We start from the raw sequence: 21723 nt of genomic DNA, 5'->3' as shown, positions 1-21723 counted from the left end.
TCTTGTGCCATTTTAACCCACAGCTGAGACTCACACAAGAGTCGGGAGCTGCAGATCTTGCAGCACTGGGTGGGGGGGAAATACCCAGAGCACAGCTGAACAACAAATGGCCTTATTAGTCTTGCCTTTCGTTCGTTGAAAACCCACTTCCTTCCCCTGCCAAAATCAGCTGCTGACTCCTTTGACTGGATCCGTTGTGAAACAAAACAGATGTGCAGGTGATTGAGCACAGTGACTGTGCCCCACACAAGGGGTTTTTTCCAAGGAGACTCATCCAGGGCATGTTTTTTTCTCCACTGTTTATATTTTAGAATTAGATTTTCACTCGGCAATCTTATAACCTGCCATGTACAGTCATTGCCAACAGGCTAGAGCCATATGCCTGTGGGCTCTTTGCAAGCTGCGCCCATAGGATCAGCTTTGACCAGAGACAGCAACACCATGCGGCATCTCTGCAGTGTTCCAGCTGCTGGGATAAACCACTGATGGGATTTCAAGACCGTTCAGTCTCGGGAAGTTTCAATAGCATAGCTGAGATTTCAGCAAAGCTTCTCTCCGCATTTCAGCTCCCTTTTATAGACACCATGAGAGACCTCTTGATCCACTAGCCTCAGTCAAGCAATATCCATTACTTGGAGCCATCAATGGGCCTTCTTCTCCCCCTCAAAAATGCAAATCTAAGTGAGGTTGTAAATAAGGATCTGGCAATGACCAGTGCTTAGAGCACAGGACTGGGAGCAGGGACTTTGGGGTTCTGTTCCTAGTTCTGCCACTTACTCATTTGGGATAAAACATTCAAATGGCTGCTGATTTTGGCTGCCTTGTTATTTGTCTGCCCAACTTGAGACATCCAGGGTCTGATTTTCAGAGACACTGATCCCCAGCAGTTCCCATTGATTCCATTTGGAGCTAAGTGCGCTCATAAGCTTTGAAAATCAAGCACTGGGGACCAGATAGTCCAAAGAACTTAGCTCCCATTCAGGGGCCTAAATAAAGAGGTGAGATTTTCAGAAACACTCAGCTCCCTGCAGCTCCATTGGAGAACAACAGGGGGTACCAGGTGCCAGGCACTTATGAAAATCGGGCTGCTTACGTAAAGCACCTTAATGGGAACTGAGCTCTTTTGGAAATCTGGCTCAAGGCGTCTCAGGTTGTGGAACCAAAACCTTGTGGCATCCCAAACCAATAGCCCCTTTGGCAAATGTTGGTCTTAACTTCTCTGTCTGTTTCCCCACGCATAAAATACATTATTTCCCAACCTTGGTAAATATCCTTGAGATTCTCAAATGAAAGGAATGGTTGGTGCCAAGTGTTATACAAAGCAGTGGAAAGGCTAGTAGCTGAGCAGGTTATGAGACCATGGTTCAGACCAGTGATCTCAGTGGTTCAGGAGCCAAATTAGCAACCGACATGACCCAAAAGAGTTCCAGTCATGTGAATTAATGGTTTCATTTACTATAGTACTGTTCATATTTCCTCTCCATGTAGTGGTGGAGAGGCTTGCTTGTCTCAATGACCCCGAGAGCGATGCTGCCTGGAGTGATGTACTCCCTTAGGGCTACCCATGGCAGAAAGGTCAAGGGCGAGGTTCCAGACAAAGTGTGATCCAAGAAGTCCCTAATGGCAGAACAGACGGAGGATAACTGTTGTGTTCTGTTACAACGGCTGTGAAGGTGGACGTAGGCTGCAGCAGATAGAGGATCTCCAATCGTCACAGTGCCCAGGCCATTGGTTTCAAGTCCTCTATCTGTCAAGGATAGCGTAGTGACTATTGTGCACCATCTCCCCACTTTAAAAGAAGACCCGCACAGGCGCCTTCCAATTTTGGAGAAAATAACATTTGCACAAATCAAAAGTCTGATGGCAATCGGCAAGTGGCAACAGGAACAGGACAGCGAAATCCGGAAGTTCCTAGTTACAGAACGACACACAGGCAGTGGGTGTTGATACAATCATCTTGCTCGAGGATCGAAGTGGGTCGAGCATCTCAGCAGCTGCACCCACAACTGAGCAGTCCTATTTAGGATCCACTCTGCTCACCCCACATGGGGAGGGGGTTAGAAAAGGTACCCCAAAAATAGTCTTGCCTCTGTTTTTCCTGGCTGGATAGGCTCATCTAGCAAGATCACCACCTCAGCAGTCGAAAATGTAATAAACTTTTCAACTTTGGAACTTGGAATGTACGTACCCTGATGGACAACTCAAACAGCGACCAACCAAAGCGACATACAGCCATTATTGCTTGTGAATAGAGTTGGTTTAACATCAATATTGCTGCTTTGTCCAAAACTAGAAGAGCTGATGAAGGGCAGGTGAGGGAGGAGAAAAGAAAATACACCTAATTCTGGAAGGGAAAATCTATGGATGAAGCCCAATTGCATGGAGTGGGCTTTGCTATAAAGAGCAAGCTCGTACGGTGCCTCTCTGAGGTACCAGTTGGCATCAATGAGCGGTTTATAACACTCCGATGGAGGCTCACCAAAAATCAACAGGCAACTATTGTGAGCACCTATGCACCAACACTGGATGCTGGTGAGAATGTAAAGGAAGATTTTTATTCTCAGTTGGAAACCATTTTATCAGAGACCCTTACAGAAGACAAGATCAGCCTTCTGGGGGATTTCAATGCACATGTTGGGCGAGACCCAGACCTGTGGAAAGGAACAATCGGGAAAGAAGGAGTTGGCAAAAGCAATTCAAATGGAATTCTGCTCCTGACCAACTGTGCTGAACATGAACTTATTATTATGAATACTCTCTTCCGACAAAAGGAAAAGTTCAGAACACCTTGGAGACACCCACGGTCAAAGCACTGACATCTCCTCGACTATGTCATAGTTCGTGCCCGCGTTCATAGTGACGTACTTCTCACAAGAGCAATAACAAGTGCTGACGACTGTTGGACTGATCATCACCTTATTCGATCCACAGTGAAAATTAAGATCGCTCCCAAATGGAGGCTGCAAAAGAAGTAGATCAGGCGCAAGTTGAAGGTTCAAGATTTGCAGGACCCTATTAAGCGTGACCACTTCCAAGCAGTCTTAGAAGAAAAGCTCTCATCAGAGTTTCTGGAAGAAATTGAGGAACATTGGAGCCAGTTGAAAGCAGTAATCATCAATGTCTGTGAGGAAACCATAGGCTACCAAACCAGAAAACATCAGGACTGGTTTGACGAGAACGATGCTGAAATTGAGCAACTCATCAATGAGAAGAGAATGGCATTTTCTGCTTGGCAGAACAACATAAACTGTAATATAAAGAGAGAAGCCCATGCCAAAGCAAGGGCGGAAGTCCAACCTAAAACCAGAGAACTCAAGAACAAATGGTGGACTGAGAAAGTGCAACAACTCCAACATCTCACGGATATCCACAATACATGTGGTTTCTTTAGTGCCACCAAGGCTATTTATGGGCCAATTTGCCATGGTACGAATCCTCTTCACTCTAAGGATGGAACCACACTTTTGAAGGACAATGAAGCCATCAATTCTTGCTGGAAAGAACATTTTGAAGAGCTCCTTAACTGTAATTCTGTAGTTGCAGATGAAGTCCTTGAGCAAATCCCACACCAACAATTTAGGGATGAGCTCGGAGACCCTCTCAATTTGTATGAGGTACACAATGCCACCAAGCAGATGAAGAACAACAAGGCAGCAGGTCTAGATGGGATCCCCACTGAAATCTTTAAAGATGGTGGACCAGAGCTAATTTGGCAGCTTTACCTGCTTATCCTTAAAATCTGGATAAAGGAGGAGATACCCAGTGAAATGCGGGATGCCCTGATTGTTACCCTCTTCAAGAAAGGAGATAAAGTGGATTGTGGAAATTATTGTAGTATCTCCCTCCTAGCCATTGCAGGCAAAGTTCTGGCGTGGATCCTTGCAACCCGCTTTCTGCCCCTCTCCGAAGAAATTTTACCGGAGTCACAGAGTGGTTTCCGACCATGTCATAGAACTGCGGATAGGATCTTCACAGCACGGCAGCTGCAAGAAAAGTGTCAGCAAAACTGACCACTGTACATAGCTTTTATTGATCTAACTAAAGCCTTTGATTCAGTGAATCGCCATGCCCTCTGGACTGTACTTTCTAAGATTGGATGTCCTGATAAATACATCAATGTCCTAAAATTCCTTCATGATAACATGAAAGCTACTGTTCTGAGCAGCACTGGCTCCCAGAGTGAACGTTTCAAACAGGGCTGTATCATAACTCCAACCATGTTTGCAGTTTTTATTGCTGTCATTCTTTACCTGATTGCTGGGAAGTTTACAGCTGGCATTGAAATCATTTACAGAATGGACGGAAAGCTGTTCAGGGTTAGCAGGCTGAAAGCCAAGAGTAAGATCTCCACACCATCTCTTGTGGAACTCCAGTATGCTGATGACAACGCAATCCTTGCCCACCCTGAGAAAGATCTTCAAACTGTCTTGAACGTGTTTGCCAATGCTTATGCATGTCTTTGGTCTCACTCTTAATATCAAGAAGACTAAAGTGCTCTATCAGCCCTCTCCAAATGCGGTATTTCATGCCCCGTCTATCAAAATCAATGGAGTGGCACTGGAGAATGTCGATCATTTCCTCTGCCTTGGAAGTCATCTCTCATCCAAGGCAGATGTTGATGCAGGAATCCAACACCGCCTGAGCTGTGCCAGTGTAGCTTTTTCTCATTTGCGGCACAGGGTTTTTGAAGATCACGACATTCGAACAGATACCAAGCTTCTTGTTTATCAAGCTGTTATTCTCCCAACACTGTTATATGGGTCTGAAACTTGGACAACCTATAGACACCACTTGAAAGTCCTTGAGAGGCACCATCAACGCTGCCTTTGTAAGATTCTGAAGATCAAATGGGAAGACAGGCGCACCAGTATTAATGTTCTGGAAGAGGCAAAGACCACCAGTATCGAGGCAATGATCGTTCGTCAGCAATTCCGCTGGACTGGTCACATTGTCCAGATGCCAGACCATCGCCTCCCAGAACAGGTCCTGTTCTCTCAGCTGAAAGAAGGGCACCATAATGTGCGTGGACAACACAAGCATTATAAGGACTTGCTGAAGGACAACCTAAAAAAGTGTAATATTGACACTTGGGAGACACTTGCCCAGGATCGCTTAAAATGGGGTGAAGTCCTACGTGATGGTCCCTTGCATATTGAACTTGCTCGCCGACAAGCTGAAGAGGACAAGAGGTGCAGGAGAAAGGAGAGACTGGCTTCCAGTCATGGTGAACAGCCTCCCGCTGAGCCTGAAAACATCTGCCCTCATTGTAATAGAACTTGTGGTTCAAGGATTGGCCTTATTAGCCACCTGAGGACCCATAACTCCCATGGAAGACAATCATACTGGGTAACGAGTGATCACTTATCATTCATATTTAAACAGTGTGACTGGGAAATATTTAGTTTATATATTATTCTCACAGCAAATAAGTTAATAACTGAGTGCAAGTTGATAACTTCACTGGTTAATAACACAGGGAAAGCATCCTGATTGGTTCATAACTTAGATTGGTTAACAGTGATATTACACCGTGTTTTAATACCATATGCTGCAGAGCCACAGGAGAGGCATTAAAGAGCCACTTGCGGCTCACGAGCCATCTGAGTATCACTGGTTCAGACAGTGCTTTCGAACCTGAACTGCTTAAGCAAAAATAAAGCCTGAGCTCCCCCAGGGAAATCCTGGCAAGGGAAGGATTTCAGGCCCTTTCAGAAAAAAAAGTCCAAACAACTAATCTCCGGAAGCTGGCGAGAGGATGGAAAGAGAAAGTGAGATCTTCTTCCCCGTCGAATAAAAGCAGGCTCCCTTCTCATGCCTCTAGAGCTAAATGAGCCCAGAACATTCGGAGGAGTAAGCAGAAACCAACCTGTTAAACCGACACGTCCGCATTCTCGTATAAATCATTCTAATGGCCCCCGCAGAAATGGGGCCTACTGTGCGCGTGAAGGGATCCCTTTTGGGATCGCCTCCTGGTTTAATGTGAGTGTAGAATTCTGGATTGGCAGCATTTTGCACGGGTGTAAATGAGAACACAAGATGCAAGGTAGTGGAGAATCAGTCCCCGCCCCGTCCCCACCCCCAGCTGCACTAAACTAAGTGGCCCAAATTTATCCCTGGCACAACTAGGCTGATGTCAATGAAGTTGCACAGCGGCCTGCCAGTTCTGCCTGCCAGTTCTGCAACATTGCAATACATTTTCCCTTGCTAATGCAACTTCTTTATACCCAAGCGCGAGCAGCCTCTTCCATTGTCAGCTTTTCCCTTTCCCCTAGAATTTAAACCATAACGTTGCAAATCAGATTGTTACTCACACATCACAGTGTGAAAGCAATGTGTATGCACATCAATGGCTTCTTGTGTTGTCTTTTGTAAACCACTTGCCAGACAGTCTTACCATACCTCTGGAACGGCAGTGAATGGTTTTGCTGCACTGTTAGCATTTATTTCCCTTTTCAATATTGCCATGTTTCCCTGGTGCAGTTGACCCAAAATGTCAGCAAATTATTGCGGGCAATGCAGATCGTGTGAAATTCAACCCCTGCAGAGCATCACCCCAAGACCGCGTAAGTGCCACTTCCACTAGGCCCCTGAAAATAAGACTTAAGTGGGGCATAGTCCTTGGCATGACTCTGCACAGGGGTGAATTTCATCCTTCGCAACCCCATTGTACCATGAACATTTGCCAGCTTTCATGAAGAACTGCTCATTCACAGGTTTCCCTCTGCTAATGCTCTTGATATTTTGACCCTCTGGAAGTTGGAGCAGTGTTGAGTTGAGGAGGATGACATTTTCCCCTCTGCATGTCTGACTGTTTACTGTAAACCATTCCAGCTGCCACTTTACCCTCCTACCTACTCGTTTGGCCAGCAAAGGGTTTGTGTAAGTCAGACAGTGATCTTCTGATAATTGCATTGTGGGTGGGGGATATGTGAGCCTGCAAACATCAAAACACCTGTCAAACAACCAGGGTGGAACCGGGTGGGACGGGGAGGAAGGGGTTCTAATGGGACGTAGTGCATCCCAAATGGTCCCTTCATTTTTCTGTGAGCGACAGCTGATTTGGGTAGTCAGTAAAGGAAATCACAGCCACATGTACAATATGGAGAGCCAGTCTGGTTGCACACCACCGCATGAAAGTTTGACCAAAAAAGAGATAAATGCAGATGAGTTCCTGAGCTTTCTAGTTCATCTGAGAGTATCACCAACACTTACAGAAACTCAGGGTCACGGCCTGCCCTGGAAGGGACACTAAGAGGACATGCTGCAGCGTGAGTCTCTGAAGACTCAGCCAGATTTCCACCTGGCAGCGCAGCTCCCAGGGAAGATATGCTCCAGAGGCAACTCCATCACCCTAGGACGGTGGGCCGCTTGCACTTCCTTCCATGCCTAAACAGATCTGCTCAATTGTGCGGAGAAGAGTGAGGGCATCAATTGGAGAGAAGGGGGTCCCTTGCCATGTAACCCCCTCCTCCTGAACCCTCATCATGTATCCATGACAGGTTTCAGAGTAACAGCCGTGTTAGTCTGTATTCACAAAACGAAAAGGAGTACTTGTGGCACCTTAGAGACTAGGTGACACAAGTACTCCTTTTCTTTTCATGTATCCATGGACTGTCGGACACAATCAAACCTTCAGGCTGTAAGGGATGCAGTTAAGCCATTGTATCTATGAGCACTATGTGTGTCAAATGCCAAAGACAGAGCAGGTCCAAGGGTGCTGCTCCACCATTAATCCCTAGTGCCACACTAGCCCAATCTATGCCTACTGCTCTAGTTACATAGCAATCTTGGTAAACTAATTTTATTCATCTATGCTGAGTTCAGGAACTTTAGGCATAATGGGTGTGTCTGGTAAAGACCACATGGGGTTGGGACAAGGAAGGAGAATTCACTATAAACACTTGTGCTGATTGCTGTGTTTCCAGGGCCCAGACTTCGGCTACGTGACTAGGGAGCCTCTATTCGAGGCTGTCACCAGTCTCGACTCCTTCGGCAACCTGGAAGTCAGCCCTCCGGTGACCGTCAACGGGAAGGCATATCCCCTAGGGAGGATCCTCATTGGAAGCAGCTTCCCCACGTAAGAGAGAGTTAGGAAGATGGCGTGTTTCACAGCAATCGGGGGTCGTAAGGATACCACTGGTCTCTGTTAACTGCCCATCTGTCTCCACACAGCTGGGTATATGGTGTGTCTGTGTGTATTTCTAGCCCGAGCAGTTCTCGATCCCTCCTGTAGGGTGAACTGTGGTTGTTGACACCTCGTCAACAGATTCGGGGGATTTGTTTGGCCCGTTATAATTTTCCATCACTGGCATTTTTTAAATCAAGAATGGATGTTTTTTCTAAAAAATCTGCTCTAGGTTCAAACACAAATTAAGTCAGGGAAGTCCTACAGCCTGTTTTACACAGGCCATAGTAGATTATTACAATGGTCCATTCTGGCCTTGTAATCTATAAATCTACGGAGGGGTGTGTGCAAAATCCAATTTGCAATTTGGGTTCCAATCGTCCCTCACAATCCCCTCCAAAGATCAGCAGCGTCTGGACTCCTCTCCAGTTGTGAGTGACTGTGGTTTAGCAAGGTCACGGGCTGACTTTTCTTAGCTGTTTTGGCCATGGCAATCGTTCATCACCAACAATTTGCTATAAAATTTTATCAGCATCACCTTGGGATGGATGTTAAGTGGGTCATGCACTTGAGCTGTCTGTCCGCACAGGAGTGGAGTGACCTTCATGAACGTACTTGTTGGTGTCTTTAGGAAACGCCAGTAGAAAAGGAATTGTTAGCATCACCACAATCTCTGTCTCTGCCGAGCTGGATGGGGATTGACGGGGCAGTCACGGTTTTGGTTGCATCGCTTTGTTCTTCAAACCATCGTCATTGTCACTTTGTCTCCCTTCTAAAATGTTATTTTCTTCTTTTTTTTTTTTTTGCCCTTTGGACAATCAACCACTAGATCTGCTGGGAGGAGGATGACCAAGGTGGTGAGAGAGTTCCTCTATGCTCAGCAAATCCAGTCGCCTGTGGAGCTCTACTCTGATTGGCTGACCGTGGGTCATGTGGATGAGTTTGTGACTTTTGTGCCCCTTCCTGACAAAAAGGTGACCTACCAGGTGGCAATTTTCCAAAGGTTACAAGGGAAAGGAACAAGCTTCAAGCCCCTGCTAGGTTTTTGTTGGAAATTTATCAAGCTCTTTGGGCATAATGTTTGCCCCATCTCTGAAAAAATGAAACTGAAATGGAAACCTGCCCCTGTTGTCTCAGGGCAGGGAAGGAGGCCATTCGTTGATCTGTTTGGTGTTAGTGGCATGGGCTGATATTTTCAAAAGCACCAATGGGAGTTCAGTCAGAGTTGAGTGTCTAAGGCCAGGCCTACTCTACAGGGCCCACGTTGGTACTGCTAGGCTGGCAGACACCACCAGTAGGCGTCCTGCCCGCGTAACTACACCACCTCCTGTATGACGTTCAGGGGTAGCGAGTTATATGGGCCCATGGTGCCCATGCTCCAGCAATATTCAGGGCCCGGGGGGCCCGGCTCCAATAATGTTCGGGGCCGGGTCTCTGCTCCGGCCCAGCCTGCCGCCCCCGGGCATCCCTCCCTGCGCCCTGGGGGGCTGCCCCCTGCAGCTCCATGCTCTGCTCTGTGCCCCGGCATCAACTGCCACCGTTGGGTCCTAGCACCCCCCAACCACAAGTGCCAGGGCAACCTGACCCTGACCCTGCCCTTCTGCCTCGGATGGACAGACGGACCCTTCCCTTTTCTGGCAGGACCCTCCAGCAGCAGAGAGGGCCCCCCTGCCCGCAGTCACCGCTCCTGCCACATGCTGGGCATGGGGCAGCCCCATCCCCCACCCCCAGTGAGGCTACAGTGAGGGGCAGCAGCAGGGGAGGAGGTGCACATGTGATAGCAGCCCTCCTCTCCCCACCCCCGCACCCAGCACCCACCATAGGGGAGGCGAGGGAGCTTCCTGCACCTGAGGGACAGTGGTGCAGGGTGAGTGTGCTGCCGAGGGGGTAGAGGGGCTCCTCCTCTGGAGCTCGCTGCTGCCAGCGGGGAGAGGGCTGGTGGGAGTCCTCCTCTCTGGCCCCAGCCCCGGGGCAGCCTGTCTGCACCCCAAACTCGTCATCCCCAGCCCCACCCCATCCCAGAGCCTGCACCTGCAGCCAGAGCCCTCACCCCCCCCGCACCCCAACCCTCTGCCCCAGCCCTACGCCCCCTCCTACACCCCAAACCCCTCATCACCAGCCCCACCCCAGAGCCCTCACATTTTTACGTTATTTAAAAAAATATATATCGGCTTACAAGGCAGGCGGGGGGGGGGGGGTTTCCAGGACTTGGACCCGTTCTGGGCACCACCAAAAATGATACAACCCTGCCGCCCCTGATGACATTAGTGTTGCCAACAGAAGCACTGCTCTCTCATCATCGGCACATCTACGCTGGGGGGGGTTGCCAGCATAGCTGTGTCGGCTAGGAGGTGTGATTTCCCCCCCACACCCGTTACATATTCCTAGCTGACACAGCTATCCTTGCAAAACTTTGTAGTAGAGACCAGGCCTTTGTCCGCTAGATTCCTTTGATCATCCCAGGCCTTGTTCTGCCTGTGAGACGCTTCGAGGCCTCAATGATGTGAGACAGGTGCAAAAGAAAACTCAGCCTGCTCATTTCTGAATGAACGAGAAAGGTCTAAAATGTGGGTGACTAAAAGCAGCGAGTAACTAAAGTGGCAGCAGCGAGTAACTAAAGTGGCATAGGGTTAATTTAGCATTTCCTGCGGGCAAGACGGGTTCAGTGGGTGCTGCAGCTGCTCCTTACCCCTCAGGATGCAGCCCCGGAAGAGAATAGTTTGACTGCCGCACCATCCCAAGAACTAGATCGTTGACCGACCGAAACAAAAACAAGCCCGGCCAAAAACAAATGGCCAGAAATGTTTGCATCTAGACATGTATTAAATTCTTCTGCCTGTGAAGTGTGTGCCCTAGTGGAGCGGGTTCACTGAATTTCCCTTGCTCATTGCACAGCCATTATAATGGACAGTTCAGTCCCCTTTGCCACAGCTGCTAAGCAAACACCTTCTTAGTCCTTGTTTTGACAGAAGCGGCTCGTTGGCCTTAAGAAGATCTAGCACAGCTGGTCTTTACCAATGACTCTTGAGAGCTTTGTAACCAGTGTTAGTGATTGCAGGACATGGGAGTAAATATATAGGGTTCAACGCAGGGTGAAAGGCGCCGGGTGCTTCTTAGGTTGGGAGGATCCGAGAAACTGCACCAGCGAGCTGTGGGTTTCCAAATCTTGATGAGGTCAATAGGGAGGCCGTGCCCAGTGGAGTAAGAGGGAGTTATAGTAACCTGGCTCTTTCCCATTAGCTCCCTTGGCTCTTAGGGGCGGTCCCTGACCAGAAGGAGTTTGTGTTCAGTGTGGTGGACCAACTGTGCGTTTGTTACTGAGTTGTAAATTATTATGGCTGCTCTTGATTATAGTTATTTGGTGCTTTCCTCTTCGCGAGTCCCTTACTCCCTTCCTCCCCCTCTTTCTCCCAGCAATTCCGGATGCTCATGGCCAGCACGTCGGCCTGCTACAAGCTCTTCCGAGAGAAGCAGAAGGAGGGCCATGGAGAAGCCACCATGTTCAAAGGTAAGTTACTACATACCTGCTTCCCGGCAAAAAGAGGCAGTCAGTAAGGGGAGACAGTATGGCTTAGTGGTGAGAGCAACTAAGGGTGATAGAAGACCTGAGTTCCATTCCCCACCCTGCTACTGACTCATCCCAAGTCACTTAGCAGCTTCCTGCCTCAGTTTCCCCAGCTATAAAATGTGGCTTCAGGTATTGACCCTCAGTGAATGGTGCAGAGCCATATATTACTGCACACCCCCAGACTCAGGCAACTCTGACTGTAACCCAAAACTGAAACATCGTGTCCTGTCTGTGGAATAATTACTTTGAACTGGACATTCTATCTGAAGTGTTCCAAAGTATTTTTTTTCTCTACAGATGCATCTGATTTCATGTCTTTATTTTCTTTGTGCTTCAGGACAAGCCAAAGGAATTAGCGCCCCTTTACAAAGAAGGGGATCTACAAAATGTTGAGCTGGCACATAGAATGTACTTGTGTTTTTGTTTGAAATGTATCCAAAGTACTGTCATTTTCATCAGACGGGAGAAATTGATTTGGTCTCCGAAAGGGGCATCTAAAATGCTGGGGGTTTTTTCCCAAAGAGAAAAGAAGATTTGCCAAACTGGATGAGGTCATTTGGTCCATCAAGTCAGACGTCCTGCCTCAAGATGCATCAGTGGGAAATGCCCACAATGCACCTGGCCAATTCATCAATGATTTCCAAGGGGGAGTAAGAAAGGAATTCTTCCCTAATCCCGGAAGTGATTGTCTTACACTCGGAAGAATGAAGCTGATGTATTTTCGTTGTCAGCAAGCATGCTGGTTGTTAATTATCATAAGTAATCCAGCCCCCGGTGTTTGACTGTCTCTAACCCCTGCAGTAGCCAATCCCACAAGATAACCACCTGCTGAGGGTGCAATTCATAAATGTCCCACTCAAGCTCTATTTTGAGAAGTTGCGTGGGACTTCAGCGATGCATATGGTTTGAGTTGGCCCTCTGCATAGGGGTGAATTTTCCCCGGGGTGAAATGCCATTAAATCTCTGGATTACTGTGTAACATGGAGGCCGTGAGACAATGATATATGGACCCACCAACAGTAGATATTTTAATGCTTCTGCTGACAGCTCTTGAAACTTGGTCCATAGTTTGCAAACTGCAGATTTTTTTTTTCCAGCAGCTTTTCTCCCATATAGGGCCTGACGTACCATGATTTATTTTGTGCCGGCTCTGCCAGGGACTTAATCTCTCATTTAGAAAGAGGAAGATTACCGAGATAGTGCAGCTGTTGAATAGCGTTCATGAGCAGTAAAGGCGTTAGATGGCTCATAGCACACAAAGCAGCACTGACATTTCAGATTCTTTGGACTGAGCAGTTGGCTTGGACACCTTCTAATTATGAGTTCTTCCCTTAGGATGAAATTCCCCCTAGTGCCAGGGACAAGTGCACCACTTAAACTCTTCAGCCCATCTCTGGTGCAGGCCTAGGTACTGACACATCTCCCATCACCAGAGTTACTGAGAGCTTCGTCCTCACAACCCCCATACGAGGTAGAGAAGCATCATTAGCCATGTGAGGCCCAGAGGAATTAAGGGCAACATTCTCAGGATGAGCACAGCTTATAGGTGCCTCTGGTTTTGAGGACACAGCTTTAGACCCTGCTCGCCTGATTTTCCACAATCGTTGAGCCCCATCAGCCCCAGATGAAGTCCGCAAGAACCCTGGGTGCTCAGCACCCCTGCAAATGAGCATCTTCAGTCGGGCACCCAAAATCACTGGCCGTGGTTGGGAACTTTGTCCTAGTTGGTTATCTACATGCGGGGGAAAGCCCAGAGCTGCCGGCATGTGCTAACTCCCACGTGAACACTTTGGAAGTATATTAAGTTAAAGTGCACAAAGACACTCTTAGTGCGGAGCAAGAGTGTCCACACAGGGAGTTAATTTAGAGTAGTTAATGCACTTTAAAGTCACACCCTATCTGACTCCACACTAACTTCCCTGTGTAGACAAGCCCTTGATGACTTGCCCAACGTAACATAGTGCGACAGTGACAAAGCTAGAACTCTCGTTACAGTGTGTATGGTAACACCCATTGTTTCATGTTCTCTGTGTATATAAATCTCCCCACTGTATTTTCCACTGCATGCATCCGATGAAGTGAGCTGTAGCTCACTTAAGCTTATGCTCAAATAAATTTGTTAGTCTTTAAAGTGCTACAAGTCCTCCTGTTCTTTTTGAGGATACAGACTAACACGGCTGCTATTCTGAAAGCTAGAACTGACTCCCAATCTCCTGAGCTGCTGTGCAGTGCCTAGACCACGGGACTTTCCATCCGGATTCCAGAAACCTCTGCTTATATCAACTATTGTAAAACAGAAGGTCTGGCTCACGTGTCACTATGGACCTGCTCCAAACCCACAGAAGTTGGGAAGGGGGGAGTTGTTCTGTTGACTTCAAGATCAGGCCCTGTGTCCTTTATAATTATTGATGGACCTGATGTAAATTCAAAGTTCAGGGTGTTCTGATCCAGGGCGTTGGTTTGACTCGACTTTATTCATAATTTTAAGTACCTTGATCAAGGCCCCTGAAACTCCAGCATGAACTGGAATGTTCTAGTATAGGGTGCTTGCTTTGGCTGTCATTTCATTAATCAGATGGCTGATTTTGTTTTCTCTGTATAGGTTATTCTGGGGCAGACACAAAACGGGTCACCATTAACAAGGTCCTGTCCAATGAGGTCATGGTGCAGGAGAACCAATACGTACAGGTAAATAGCTACCGAGGGCTGACTGTGGGGCTGTGGCATGCGGAGGACATCCCAAAAGGTGCTTCACTGCTGCTGGGGAGGGCAAGGGGGAAAAAGGAAGATGGTATTGTCCCATTGAGTAAATATGTGGCACAAGAAACATAGCTGGCAAGGTTAAGCTAGTGGAAGCACGGGGGGGTCATTGCAGGAGCTAAGAGTTTGCAAAGGCAGCATTTTCATTCCCTAGTGGGAGGACTGATGAAAGGAAACCTTCCTACTCTCGTGGCTGGCGGGCAGTCACTGCAATGGGGTGAAACTGAATGTCCTGCAAAAGACAGGAGATCAGAATGGATGATTCATAGAATCATACATTAGGGTTGGAAGAGACCTCAGGAGGTCATCTAGTCCAACCCCCTGCTCAAAGCAGGACCAACCCCAACTAAATCATCCTAGCCAGGGCTTTGTCGAACCTTTGTTAGAGGTTTTTAAGGATGGAGATTCTACCACCTCCCTAGGGAACCCATTCCCGTGCTTCACCACCCTCCTAGTGAAATAGTTTTTCCTAATATTCAACCTACACCTCCCTCATTGCAGCTTGAGACCATTGCTCCTTGATCTGTCATCTGCCACCACTGAGAACAGCCTAGATCCATCCTCTTTAGAACCCCCCTTCAGATAGTTGAAGACTGCTATCAAATCCCCCCTCACTCGTCTCTTCTGCAGACTAAATAAGCCCAGTTCCCTCAGCCTCTCCTCATAAGTCATGTGCCCCAACCCCCTAATCATTTTCATTGCCCTCCGCTGGACTCTCTCCAATTTGTCCAAATCCTTTCTGTAGTGGGGGGCCAAAACTGGATGCAATACTCCAGATGTGGCCTTACCAGTGCCGAACAGAGGGGAATAATCACTTCCCTCGATCTGCTGGCAATGCTCCTACTAATGCAGCCCAATATGCCATTAGCCTTCTTGGCAACAAGGGCACACTGTTGACTCATAGATTCTAAAGATGGAAGGGTCCATTATGATCATCTAGTCTGACCTGTGTATAACACAGGCCAGAGAACTGCCCCAACATAATTCCTAGAGCAGATCTTTTAGAAGAACATTCAATCCTGATTTTATAATTGCAAGTGATGGAGGATCCACCATGACTCTTGAAAACTTGTTCTAATGGTTAATTACTCACACCATTAAAAATGTACACCTTATTTCCAGTCTGAATTTGTCTAGCTTCAACTTCCAGCCATTCGATCAGGTTATATCTTTTTCTACTAGATTGAAGAGCCCGTTATTAAATATTTGTTCCCCATTTAAGTACCCTGGCAGGTCAAGTCACCCCTTAACCTTCTCTTTGATAAGCTAAATTAATTGAGTTCCTTTAGTCTATCATTGTAAGACATGTTTTCTAATCCTTTAAGCATTCTCATGGGTCTTCTCTGATGTATTGATTCCTTCTGGCCTTCAACGCCATGAATCAACACTGGGACAAGGGAGTGAAATAAGCAAATCTTCAGGTCTCTAAGAGGGACCTGGGCAGTAAATCTCCAGGCTCTTTTGGGGTCTCCTGACCTGGTTCGAGAGTCAAGGATGAAGATAAATGTGGTGATCCTGCGTGCCAGCTGCCTGGAAGTTTTCACGTTAGCCTCATTCCTTGAATTTCCTGTGGGGATCTTGCACTGCTAATGCAACTGCACCTTAATCATGCTAGAGAACCAAGCCAATTTCAGTGGGAGCTGAGATTACCCTGTCATCAGATAATCATAAAATTGTAGAGCTGGCAGGGACCTCAAGAGGACATCTAGTCCATCCCTCCGCACTGAGGCAGGACCAAGAACACCTAGAACATCCCATACTGCTGTTCCACTTGTTGGACCAACTTGTGCTTGCCCATATTAACCCTCTGATTATCCTCCTTCTCTTCACCCCCCACCCACCCCCAGCGCTGCATCGATTGGAACAGAGACATCCTCAAGAAAGAGCTTGGGCTGACTGAAAAAGACATCATAGACCTCCCGGCGCTCTTCAAGATAGACAAGATGGGCAAAGCCATGGCATACTTCCCCAACATGGTGAGAGAGGCCCCCTCCCCTGAGACTGGTTGGCTCAGGGCCCCACCTATTATGTTTCAGTGTTTCAATAGGGTGCCTGTCATGATCGCTGCAGGTACACAGGCAATATAAATTCCACGATATGTGCCAAGTGTCCACAGCCGACGCTGAAATGAACTACCAAGCCCAAATGACCCTTCTCCTGAGAACAAAGCCTAGGGCCAACGTTTCCTAAGAGACTCCCTGGTTTCTGGGGGGCCAATTTGGGACTCTGTGGGTCTGATTTTCAGAGCTGCTAAGTACCTGTAGCTCCCACTGACTTCATTAGACGTCACTGGTGCTCAGCCGTTCTGAAAATGGGGCCCCGAGGTGTCTCCTGTTGGGCACCCATCATTTAGTGATTTTTCTTTTTTTTAATTTAGGCTTAAATAAATAGACTGACCTGGCCCCTTGCCCACAAGCTCAGCAAACATAGGGTCTTGCAGACCAAGGAAAGGGAAGCAAATCTCATAGTTAAGAGCCCTCTGTTCAGAACACTTTAGCCTTGAACTCTCAGATGTTCAAACCCAACTTGAGTAGCCCAGCTGATCCACTGTCAGGGTAAAGCGCAAAGGAAGGGACAGAGCAAAAGATACCATATCTGTGACCTGAACCATAAAGTGCTAGATTTATAGTGCTAGATCAATACTGCGGCTGGTTGGGAATTTTCCGATGGAATTTTTTTAAAATCAGAATTAAAAAATGGTCCATCAATTTGTTGAAACCGAAACTGTTTGTAGGAATGTAACAGTTTCTACTCAACTTTCATTGGGAAATGTTTCTCATGTCCAGAATGGAATTTCTGGTCAAAACCAGAGAGACAGCCGAATTACCAACTGGTTAGAACAGGAACTTTTCCCACATCCAGGTGAGTGCTATAGCCACCAGGCTATTCTGGTCTCTTCTGTTTTTTTGCAAACCACTTCAAAAGGTCACAGTTTCATCCTGACCCTGAACAGGAAAAAAATTTAAATCATAAAAATTTTCGCAGGACAGGAAAACCGTTTCCCACCCATCTATCATCAGCACCTTGCATTGCACCCAGAGGCCAATGGAAAGCAATGCAGTCTCCAAAGCACATGAGCACTGTGCTCCATGGATGTTTGTTTTGACCTGTAAGTTCCTCAGGGAAGTCATGGAGGGACAGCAAGACGTCAGTTTTACCTTTGCTTCCTACCTTGGTTACTAGCCTTTTTTATTCTATATGTTAAGCTGACATTTCAATCAAAACATATTCAAAACCCCATACATGCCTTGGCATTGGCTCCCCTGAAATGCAACCCTTGATCTCCTCCCTTATTACACAGGTGAACATGATTGTCCTATCTCAAGACCTGGGAATCCCAAAGCCATTCGGGCCAATCATCGAGGGAGATTGCTGCTTGGAAGCACATGTCCGCTCTCTGCTGGAGCCACTCGGGCTGATGTGCAGCTTCATCGATGACATTTCCTCCTACCATAAGATGCTGGGAGAGGTCCACTGCGGTACCAATGTCCATCGCAAGCCCTTCTCCTTCAAGTGGTGGCATGTGATTCCCTAGCTGCCGAGCAGGTGGAGATTCCTGCAGTCGAAGCTCACGTGGGCACTACTTTTTTTGTCGGTTGGTTGGTTGCTTGCTTGAGCTTGGTCGAGTTAATCGCTAGAACTTTGGTATGGAGTCTCGGTGCTGTGCTTTGGCGCCTCTGTGTGTTTCACCCATTAGATGGGAAGGTCCTCCAGCCACACGCCATTCTGGTTTGCATGCTGCAGGTCCCAGCCCATTCCATTCTGGGTTTTTTCAAGCCCTTGGAGATTATGGCAGCTGGAGGTTGAACTGATCAGGGGCATTCTACCAAAAAAAGATTGATAGAAACTATGGTAGCAAAAGCCATCTTCTGCTGAGTTCTGATGGCAATAATTTGTAATCATGATAATTAAATGGAAAAAGTGTGGAAATCTCTTGGTCTTGTCTTTAAATACGCACATCCTGGCTGCACTAGTTCTCTGCACTGCATAGTTCAAGGTGTAGTCTCTTCATTAGAGGCAGAAACCAAGATTTCAGCTACCAAAAGGTGTGAGTGCTGATCTACCAGGTATATTTCACAGCACACAAACAGAGAAGTGAGATAAAAACATAAAATGCTTTTGCTGTGAGGTTGCAATGTAACACGACTTTACTTCTGAGAATTCAGCATGATAACACACAAGAATGCAAAAAACAGAGAAAGACAAAGCAGGCTGCTGCCTACGGCAGTGAGACACAACTCATCCCACCTTACTGGAGGCTGGCTAGCTGCAGAATGTCTGCTGCTAGACCCAGCTCACATACTTCCCTACAAAACGCCCTAGCAAGGAGGACCAGGAACCCCTCCCTCCACTCTTAAAGTGATACCTTGCAATTCCAACACAGTCCACAATACACCACACTAATCATCACTTCTGGAAATTTGGAAAGCAAGGTGTAAAGGGAAGAGTAATTAAAGGATGAAAGGAACATAAATTCTTTTATAATCTGGCAATGGAATGTAACTTTTTTTTTTAAACTTTAAACTGCCAGGGAACACACTAATCCGCTGAAAACATGGTTGCTTCTGGCATTCAGCAGTATTCTTATGCTATGAAGGATGTGTAGGGCAAATGAGCTGAACTGTTTCCAATTTAGGCTATAAGAAGTCCCTGCACAGCAGTTAACCAATCACCATTTATTTCAAAAGTCTAATTTTTTCCCTTTCTTGTTCTATGTAATCCAAGACATTGTTTTACTGGGTTTGAAAGTCTCAAATCTGCTGCTGAACATTAAGCATCAGTGGCCAAACTTATTCACGGAAGTCATTGGAATCACAGCAGGGAAGAATATGGTCTGGTTTTGTTCAAAAGCAAAATTTTGTTTATAAGCTTTCCTCTATGGAACCACCTCCCTCAAGGCCACCTCGGTCCCCCTTGTCTGTGGCACATAATAGTTTAGTCTCCTGTGGGCTGTGATACTTTGGTCTGATTTTGATTGTTGGGTTCAGTGTGTGGATGCTGCGGGGTATTGGTGGCCTGTGATCTACAGGAGGTGAGTAGATGATCTGATGGTCCTTTCTGGACTTAAATTCTATGGCTTTATGTGTAAGTGGACAATTTAGGGATTGCTTCCATCATCCAAACAAACAGGACATTCCTGCATTTCAAGTAGATATGGAAGACAAGCTTTGTTTACTCTCTGGAATCAGAGTTCAACCCATGTGAAGTGACCCCTAGATTAAGAGGAATGTCTTGTCCATGTATAAGGCTATCAAGCTGCCAGACTTGGACTGGACATCAGCCCAAAAGCTCTTGAGTCTCACACCTTTTGTTCCATGAATTCATAGAAATTAGAGTTAGAAAAGCCTAACAGATCATCCATTTAACAGATCATCCATTTAATGTTTTCAGCATTATGTTTGGTAGTATTTTTGTCGAGTCTACGTTTAAATTCCATGAGACGTGATTTCCATAATTTTCCTTGGGAGATTATTCCATAGATCTCGCTGTGATGGGTTCCCCCCAGGGTGCCATCTGGAACTGGGGTATCACTGAGCCCTCTGACCCACCAGCCTGGGCTCCCTCTCACACTGTGCTGCTGTGACAAGTTGCAAAGCCCTCCAAGCTTGCACTTCCACCAGCATTCACACAGGTAGGGTCACACCCAGCTGCAGTCACATGCAGGCTCTCTAACCACCAGCCTACGACCCCAGAGCAGTACCATCCTGCCCTAGTCAAATCTGGCCAGTATATGAGTTTAATACCCGGACCGCCTCTCCCTCAATGTGACGAGGACCATGCACACTTGTGGTAACCAAGCTGAGTTTTTCCCCAGACACGTTAGTCAAATGCACACTGGTGTGGATTAAAAGATAAAATAAGTTTATTAACTACAAAAAGATAGATTTTAAGTGATTATAAGTGATAACAAACAGCTCAAAGCAGATTACCTAGTAAATAAACAAAACTGCAAACTGAGTTTAACATACTAGATAGGTATGAATTAGCAAATTCCCACCCGGAGTGATAAACAGGCTGGCAGATTCTTAAGGCACAGGCTGTCTTGGCTTTGCAGCTTGGGTTTCCCAGGTTTTCATACATGGGTTAGCAATCCCTTAGCCTGGGATCATCACTTCACCCCCGTTCAGTCTTTATTCCTCAGATGTTTCCAGGTGTGTTGTTGTAGGGAGAGTGAGGACCGCCCATGATGTCATTTTTCCCCTTTTATATTTTCTACCCACTTGCTGGAAAGCTCTTTTGCTATGACCCGGGTCAAACAGTTCCCATTGTGCAGTGCTATCTCTGAGAAGTTTCTATTGTACACAGTTCCTGGGGTAATTCCTGTGCTTGTGTGCATTTCCTGAATAAACCATTCACATTGTTTGGCCTTTTTACTGTTGCACCTGAAAGGCTGCTTGTGCCTGTTTTCAATCTCACAATATGTTTCAGTAACACACACAGAGCCAAATTTCAAAACTTCACATACAATGATAGCACATACAATCCAATGAGATATTACTGTCTAGCAGATCAAGACATGATACCTTACAAGACATACGTTATGCAAAATATATCCTAATTACACGATAGTGGTGAATATTGTGGTGCCAGGGTGTCACACTCGCTGCCAGGAAGATTTTCCCCTATTGTCAGCCTAAATTTTCCCTTTCTTAACTTCATCCCCTCATTTCCAGTTATGCCTCTTTGCACACCTTAAATATTTTCTCTTTCAGGTATTTACATACCTCGGTTAGCTGAGATCGTTACGTTCATGCATTACCCAGTCTCTGCACATCTTTCCTCGTAAATCAATCAATCCCTCAACCATTCTTCATCGTTTTGCTCTTTTTTATACTATCCCCAGCACATCTGTATCTGTTGGACCTGAGGTACAGAAAGGGACACAATATTAGAGGTATGATCTCTCCAGAACTGTAGAGAGGGGTCCATCCTCTTGGCTGGATGGCATTCTGCCCCAAGTGGAAGGAAACTGGTCCTTTTTAAAGGAGACACTCTGGACAGTAAAGAAATGGTCCCAAATATGATGAACCAGAGCCTAGTCTGTCCAGCCTTTGATTTCCACTGAATCTCTTTGTATTATTTGTACTTAGTAAGAGAAGGCGCAGATTGATTTTGAACCAAATCCCTCTTCCCTGAGAATCCTACATAGTAACCAGGACCCAGATCCTCCAAGGGAGTTAGATACCTAAATACTAGGTGTCCAGAGACAGCAATTACCACTCTTCATGGCAGTTCTAATGTATCCCTGGCTGGTTCTGTGCTAGTCAAT

The 21723-nt window shown here is 46.7% G+C and overlaps 1 protein-coding gene across 1 annotated transcript in view; it reads left to right on the top strand.

Moving 5' to 3' along the window:
- The window catches only part of LOC311532793 (protein-arginine deiminase type-2-like), a 75003-nt gene extending 56620 nt beyond the window's left edge, over positions 1-18383 (top strand). The window contains exons 11-16 of the mRNA XM_084651619.1: positions 7926-8077; positions 8955-9099; positions 11540-11633; positions 14296-14381; positions 16301-16429; positions 17755-18383. Of these exons, the coding sequence (XP_084507745.1) occupies positions 7926-8077; positions 8955-9099; positions 11540-11633; positions 14296-14381; positions 16301-16429; positions 17755-17988 (840 nt within the window). The 3' untranslated portion in view covers positions 17989-18383. The remainder of the gene's footprint in view (positions 1-7925; positions 8078-8954; positions 9100-11539; positions 11634-14295; positions 14382-16300; positions 16430-17754) is intronic.
- The last annotated feature ends 3340 nt before the right edge of the window (positions 18384-21723 follow it).

This window comes from Lepidochelys olivacea (assembly GCF_965140295.1).
Source record: "Lepidochelys olivacea isolate rLepOli2 genome assembly, chromosome: 18".
NCBI lineage: Eukaryota > Metazoa > Chordata > Testudines > Cheloniidae > Lepidochelys > Lepidochelys olivacea.
The sequence above is the reverse complement of the archived record's forward strand: the minus strand, read 5'-3'. Positions and strand labels throughout refer to the sequence as shown.